Raw genomic sequence first — 7,250 nt, 5'->3', positions numbered from 1 at the left:
CCCTTAAATTTAAAATGAGGATTCAAAAGAGAAGCTATCTCATAGGACTGCTGTGAAGGGAAGAGGGACTAAATATAGGTAACTTAATTAAAACATGATCTGCTCAAATGGTGGTGTTAACCCATCTCTTTCAGGTCCCTTCAGCGGCCTCCTCCCATCTACAAACAAAACAAAATTCTACTTCCTCCACTCCTTACCCATATAACTTCTGACTATCACTCTCTCCTCTCTGACCTTCTCAGTCTCTGGTCACTCCCATATTAATGTCCTAGAGTGGGTAGGGAATCTTATTTTATGACGCCATAACTATTCTGTTAGGCAGACCAAGAAACAGAGATGGGAAGCCAGGACTAAGAGACGTTCACAGGGTCACACAGCCAGGAAACGACAGAACCAGAATTCCCGTTCCGATCTGAATGCCGCTAAAGGCAGAACTTTCCCAGTAGCTCTGCATCAAGTGCGTTGGAGTAAAACAGAAGGGGGGCGGGGGAGTCTTGGCCTGGAAGTGGCACAAACGGGGAAGGAAAGATGAATGAGGATGGGAAACAAGTTTTAGAACCAGGGGTGTCTCCTTGGTTGGAGCCTGGTGCCACCTGCTGGCAGGAGTGGGCAGCGAGGTCATAGACTGGGGAGAGGGGAAAGAAAGAAGGGGGAGGGAGGGGAGAGAGAAGGGGAAATTTAGGGTAAAGATGGGGATCGTGTTAGGGTACAAAAGAAAGCCCAAGCCTCAAACACAAATTAAAGGAGAACATTAAGTCTTAAATAGGAAAAGACAAGACAAAGACATATCAGGATGAGAGCAAGGCAATTAACACAAGGTCTTTTTTTTTTTTAATTCATCGTGCTTTTTGCTCCTTTTATATCTAGACAGTTTTATTGGGACATAATCCACATATCGTGCAATTCAATAGTTCAATCATATCAAGAAGAGTTTTGCAGACATTGCCACAATCCATTTTGGAGCATTTTCTTCTTTCTTGTGCTCCTTGTTATTAGTTCCTCATTTCCCCCAGCCTCCCCTCCCCACCCCCAAGGAACCATTACCTTACTGTCGCTATAGATTCGCCCAATCTAGATTTCATATGCCGACACACAGACAAAAACAAAGAATCCAAAAGCTGACAATAAAAAATAAAATAGAGGGAGAAATCCAGTTGAAAAGAAAGCAGAAAACATTAGCAACTAGAACAACTTTCAGATGGGTCACAGGGAGCACAAGGCTGGCTGTCAAGGGTTTGCAGCAAGTCATAGACTTGCAGAGGGCAGGGGAGAGCAAAGGCGACGTGGCAAAAGCAGGATTGGTGGCTGGCTGATCTATCACAGCTATGGGTGGGAGGACTACTGCGGGAACCGGACCATGACTGGGACACGTACACTATGCTAGACAGAAGAGTTTACAAGACCGAGTCAGATCCCTTGGACCACCACCACAGTCTGGATGGGACTCCGTGCCACATGACCCTTTCTTCCACTTCCATTTTCATGAAGGCCACACCCAAGGGAGTCCCTGAGGGCTACGGGTTGTCTCTCTGGACAGGTTGTGGTAGTGACTGGTAATTGATTTCTAATGCCCTCTGCCTGATGGCAAAGCTTTTCACTGCTGGCTAATGGTCTGAACGAATGCATTGGCGGCTGGATCTAGGTGGAGAGTCAAAAATGGATGTGGACCTCCGCTGTAAAGTACAGCCTTCGGCAAACTCCATACTAAGAAATGTTAGCTCTCAGACAGGAAGCTGGAGTTTTAGAGATTGAGAAGATCTGAGAGAAGTTTGCTACTTGGAAGAGGGGGCAGAGGCTACCAAACTCTGGGGGTTTTCCTTGAAAACTGTGTGTGTGTGTGTGTGTGTGTTAGAGACAGAGAGATAGAGAAACTTGTTCTCTTGTTCCTTTATTGCTGGGAATCAGTCCACAAAAGAGTTTTGTGTGTGTGTGTGTGTTGGGCATGTGCTCGTGCAAGCTTGTGCACGCACTAATAAGTGTTTAAGAATCTGTGGGTTTGATGTGTGAATGTGAGTGCCTGTGAGCATATGGAGTGCGTATGAACATATTAGCAGCTGTGAGATAAGAAACCTGTGTACATTGCTGTGATGAGAGACACACAGAAGCTCTGGGGGTGCTTGCCCCTCTCCAGGCCTCCCATTCCAAAGACCAGGAGGGCGTTGCCTTTGGTTGGTGTTGCCAGGAGGGAGCTGGCTGTTGCTGTGGCTCTGGGGACGGATCTCAGGCAGCAGGGGGCAGCAAGGGCAAGAGGAGATGGTGTACTGGCTGGGGTGGGGCGGAAAGGCGGGCAGAAGGAGGCCTTTAAAGCTGCTGCCCCGCCTGCAGGTGAGCAGTGGTGTGTACGAGCCAGCCCTGTCCTCTGCTTGCCCACTCAGCAGCGGCTCCCCGGAGTTGTTTGTCCAGATTGGAACCTCAGTTGATTCCTCTTCCAGAATCCACGCCACCGAGATCCCTGAACAGGTGATGGCGTAGGATAGGGACGCTTCTATGACGAGAAATCCACCTGGAAAGAGGTCTGGGGAGCTGGCAGGACTACAGGAAGGGTTCCTAGAAAGGTGTGGGGTTGGTTTGGAGAAGAATCCAGGATGTAGAGGTGACAGGAGGGACTTGGAGTGGGGGGTGGGGGTGGGGGTCAAGCTTGGGGTGCCTGCAAAGGGGCCTGGAATATTAGGATCTCTATGTATTTGGTGCTGGCAGAGGACGTGGATAATAAAGAGGGGTTCGGATGTCAGGATAGGGGTTGGGGCAAGTCTTGAGGTGTCAGAGTCCAGGTGCAGGAAGCTTGCTGACACGGGGGCTCAAAATGTTGGGGTCTGGCATGTCAGGGACGGCCTAGGTTGTGGGGCCCACTCACACATGTTTGCCTCTAGGAGCCACCATGCAGTGCTTCAACTTCCTTAAGACCATGATGATCCTCTTCAACTTGCTCATCTTTGTAAGTATGGGGAGGGGGAGGTACTCTCTGGGGATCCCTACAAGAGAGTGTGAGCTTGTGGTTTGGAGAATACTCTCCACAGACTAACGTTTCCCTCAAGTGGGGTGTGGCAGTCCCCCCAAATACCCAGTCCTGAGCCCAGTAGCAGCCCACTTCCCTCTAGGAAGCTTCGGCCCAGGATGGGATCAAGGTGGGACAGAGCCGGCTAGCCGATTGTCCCCTTTTCGGAGGTTTTGGAGAAACGAAGGTGTCGGTAAAGAGGTGAAGGAGTTTGCCAAAGGTCACTTCATATGGGAAGGAATTTCGTGGCCTCTGTATGTTGGGGAGCTGAAAGGAGACAGGCCCAAAGAAGCCAAGGAGCCCAGAGACAGAGCAGAGGGAAGGTCTACCTCAGGTAGCCCTTACTCGGTGCCCAACATTTACCAGCTGGTAACCACGGCTTTTCCCTTCCCTTGAGAATCTCAGGTCCAGCAGGGTCTAGGAACGAAGGGAGCCCGTAACAGGGGCTGAACCCAGCCTGGGGGGAGAAGATTTCCTGGAGGAAATAGCTGAGGCTGGGATTTTGTGCTCCGGTGGGTGGAGGTGAGGGCTTGTAAAACATGCATCAAGGCCGGGAAGTAATGAAACCAGATATGGCTCAGAAAGCCAGGAACAGGTTGCATAGGGCATGTTTGAGGAAGCTGAGCAATGAGGCGTGAACCCTGGCAGTGGGGAGACCTAGACAAAGGACAAAGCTCTCAGAGAGTGGCCGAGGGGGTGGCCGAGGGCTAGAGGAAAGGACAAGTGAGACAGAAGTCTTGGAGACGATGCTCGTTGTGCCTCTGATCGGAGGGCACTTGTCTACCCAGCAGCCTGGCCGCTCAGGTCTGAGCTGGACACAGGTCTTTGAAAGTCGTGTGCTCAGGGCTGGTTAGTGAAACCATGGGTGGGGGTGGGAGTACTCAAGGGAGGGAACTCTGGGAGATTGCCCCCGCCTATGAGGAATGAACAGAGAAATTGTAACCATGAAGGCAATGGAGAAGGAGTAATGGGGAAAGGTGGGGGGGGGTGGACCAGAGAGAAGACGGTGTCAGAGAAGCTTAAGCAGGGTAAGGCTCTGAGGTTGTCACCAGAGATCGCAGAGCCACGGTAGAGTGCGTAAACAAGCAACAAGAAGGTAGAGAGCCACTAGTGTGTAATAGGGTTTGGAGACATGGGGCTGGGCCAGTAACTTGACTCCCATGTAGTCTGTGCCTTGGTCTTTCTTTAGCTTCAAGGAGTTACCCTTTATCCTTGCATCTGAAGGAGGCAAATAGGATCTTGGGGAGTTGAAGAGCAGGACTCTGGCCTGATGGGGTTAAAGGCAAATCCGGTTTGATTTCTGGCCCCAGTTGCCTAGACCTCGCCAGGCTGTTTAGAGCAGGGTAGGGCAGGCCTCAGGCGCCTTGAAATTTGACACTGTAGGCTGGAAGCCTAGCTCTCTCTTCTTAAGCAAACGTGGGATCCAGCCTCCTCTGCCACCTACCTCTGGGCTCCAGCCTCAGTTTTCATAGCTGGGAAATGGGCTCTGGCCACTGGGTCAACAAGGCTTTGCTCCAGGAGCTGTGGGAGCTAGGCAGTGACTTCTCCATCATAGCCATAGGGACCCTCTGTTTGGGATTTAGTAGGAGAGCCTCCAAGAGCAGCTCTGGCTCTACTCCCCATCCGGTTGCTTGATTTCTCCTTGTGAGGCAAGGGGAGGCCAAGTTGGATAAGGGCAGGCTTGGAGTCAGACTCTGGAGAAGCCAGACTGGGCCTCCGGGTGAACGTTCCTTACTGTGCCCTCCGAGGTAGGTTAGGAGCAGGTGTACACCTCAGCCACACCTTGTTGCTACGGTGACTGTGCTCTATGCTTGCTCTATGCTAACCACCCCCCTCCCCGTTTATACCTATCAGAGATCAGAGAACAGAACAGTGTTGCTCCTGGCACCCATTGCACGAAAAAGAAATGGACTGGGTCCTCTCCCGCTGCTTCCATTCCCAGCTCTGTAGCAGGACCCTGGCAGGAATGAAAAGGAGCCCTGTCTCTCCCTGCACTGTTGTGGACATTTCGAGAACTCCTAATCCCATCATTACCTGCCCAGGTGTGCAGCCTGGTGCTGACCATGGGTGACCCAGCACCCAACTTTCTTGCTCTTGCCCCGCAGGAGGAGTTTCTAGCCACTTTAGCCTATATCTTAAAACAGAAACAAACTGCCATGGACTTGAATCTGACTCATAGAGACCCGACAGGGCAGAGTAGAACTGCCCCTATGGGTTTCTGAGACTGTCAATCTTATTATTCTGAGACTGTCGATCTTGATGGAAATAAAGAGAACCTTGTCTTTCTCCTGAGGAGCAGATGTCGGTTTTGAACTGCTTGACTAGAGGTTAGCAACCCAAGGCTTAACCCACTATGCTGCCAGGGCTCCTGTTAGCCTACGAAGAGGAAATGTGTTAGGTTTCCATCTCCCCGTCTCAGCTGCGTGGCAGGGAGCTAGTTGTTTCAAGGGCTGCCTAACTTCTCTGTCCTCAGCTGTGTGGTGTGGCCTTGCTGGCTGTGGGCATCTGGGTATCGGTGGATGGGTCCTCCTTCCTGAAGATCTTCGGGCCGCTGTCATCCAGTGCCATGCAGTTTGTCAACGTGGGCTACTTCCTCATCGCGGCTGGCGCCGTGCTCCTGGCTCTCGGGTTCCTGGGCTGCTACGGTGCTCAGACGGAGAGCAAGTGTGTCCTCATGATGGTGCGTCCGACCCAGCTCCACAGGCCTATGACCCAGGCTCAGGGTACCCTCACCCTTGACCCAGGCCCTGGGAATCCCCAAATCCTACTCAGGAATCCTTTTGCCCTGTTTCACAGGGCAGCGGGTGGCGGGGGGACCAGACTAGGGATAAGGAGGGCACAAAGGACTATCTTCCTAAAACACAGACCCTTGTCCCCCACTCAGTTCTTCTCCATTCTCCTCCTCATCTTCATCGCTGAAGTCGCAGCTGCTGTGGTCGCCTTGGTCTACACCACGATGGTGAGGTGCTGGGATGGGCCAGGGAGGCGTGTTAGGCAAAAAGCCTGCACATGACCATGGCCCGAGCATGGCCACCTTTCCCTATCCGCCCCTCAACACTGGCCTGCCCCCCCTCTCCCCCAAGGCTGAGGAATTCCTGACGTTGCTGGTAGTGCCTGCCATCAAGAAAGACTATGGTCAGCAGTCCGACTTCTCCCAAGTGTGGAATACCACCATGGAAGGGGTAAGGCGGGCTGGGGAGGATCTGAGGGATAGAGGGAAAGAAGCAAGGCCCCAACTGACTCCCTTCCCTTCTCGTCTCCAGCTCAAGTGCTGTGGCTTCAAAAACTACACGGACTTTGAAGACTCGCCCTACTTCAAAGAATACCATGTCTTTCCCCCTTACTGTTGCAATGGCAACAGCACAGCCAGTGTGCCCTGCACCAGGGAGAAGGCCGAGGCCGATCACGTGGAGGTGTGGAGCTGCCATGGAAGGGTGGAGATTTCTTTGCTGGCCAGAGGACCAGAATGGGTATGGAGGAGCACCTGCTAACTCTAGATGCTCTGTTCTCTTCCCCCAAGGGTTGCTTTAAACAGCTTCTTCATGACATCAGAACCAATGCGGTCACCGTGGGTGGTGTGGCGGCCGGAATTGGAGGCCTGGAGGTAAGGGGATGAGGGAGGTGACTGGGGCTGGGTGAGTCCCACCAAACCCACAGGTGGAGGCTGTTTGCCTCACCTCTGAGGCCTCGCTGGAGAAGGCGCTCCATGTAGGAGGGTAGTTAGGGGGCCCAGGACTAAAGCTTCAGGAGCCAGCCACCTTATCTGGTGTCTCCCTTCCTCAGCTGGCTGCCATGATCGTGTCCATGTATCTGTACTGCAATATGGACTGAGCCTGCTTCTGCTGCTGTCTTGTGGCCATTGGAAAGAGGCCCTCAGGCACTGCCAAGCAAGGGTGGGGCCAGACCTCACACTTAGCTGGGCCACAGAGGACCCAGCCTTGCTGCTCTGAATTTGGGACTCAATCGGCACCACTCCTTTCAGACCGTCTCTGACTGTTCCTTCCATTGGTAGGTCGGGGTCCACCTCTCCCGGAACCTCTAAATCACCCAGTTCTCCTGCTGTTCCCCTACTCTGTTCCTTAGACCCTTGGCACACGCCCCCTCTGGGTAGGGGGACCTCTTGGTGATCCCAGAATATTCCTGGGGGATGAGAGAAGGTGCCCCATCACCCAGGCGTATGTGAAATCAGCTGAGCCAGCCAGTGGTTGTGTGGGACTTCAGGATTTATAAAACAATTAAAATATTTCTATTTGAA

The 7,250-nt window shown here is 52.5% G+C and overlaps 1 protein-coding gene across 1 annotated transcript; it reads left to right on the top strand.

Moving 5' to 3' along the window:
* The first annotated feature begins 2,344 nt into the window (after positions 1–2,344).
* TSPAN1 (tetraspanin 1) lies at positions 2,345–7,250 on the top strand. The gene is made up of 8 exons (XM_004699463.2): positions 2,345–2,460; positions 2,871–2,935; positions 5,469–5,675; positions 5,880–5,954; positions 6,079–6,177; positions 6,259–6,408; positions 6,516–6,599; positions 6,779–7,250. Exons 2-8 carry the CDS (start codon positions 2,879–2,881, stop codon positions 6,824–6,826), a joined length of 720 nt encoding a protein of 239 aa, XP_004699520.1. The 5' UTR covers positions 2,345–2,460; positions 2,871–2,878; the 3' UTR covers positions 6,827–7,250.

The sequence above is a fragment of the Echinops telfairi genome, unplaced genomic scaffold (genome assembly GCF_000313985.2).
Source record: "Echinops telfairi isolate 266 unplaced genomic scaffold, ASM31398v2 ScPeMD7_443;HRSCAF=831, whole genome shotgun sequence".
NCBI lineage: Eukaryota > Metazoa > Chordata > Mammalia > Afrosoricida > Tenrecidae > Echinops > Echinops telfairi.
The sequence above is the reverse complement of the archived record's forward strand: the minus strand, read 5'-3'. Positions and strand labels throughout refer to the sequence as shown.

What these genes read in the sequence shown, in the direction of transcription:
- TSPAN1 (XM_004699463.2), top strand. Translation starts at nt 2,879, where the DNA reads ATGCAGTGCTTCAACTTCCTTAAGACCATGATGATCCTCTTCAACTTG. An exon ending in GCAAGTGTGTCCTCATGATG is followed by an intron (nt 5,676 to 5,879) that starts GTGCGTCCGACC and finishes TCCCCCACTCAG; the next exon opens with TTCTTCTCCATTCTCCTCCT. An exon ending in CCGAGGCCGATCACGTGGAG is followed by an intron (nt 6,409 to 6,515) that starts GTGTGGAGCTGC and finishes TCTTCCCCCAAG; the next exon opens with GGTTGCTTTAAACAGCTTCT.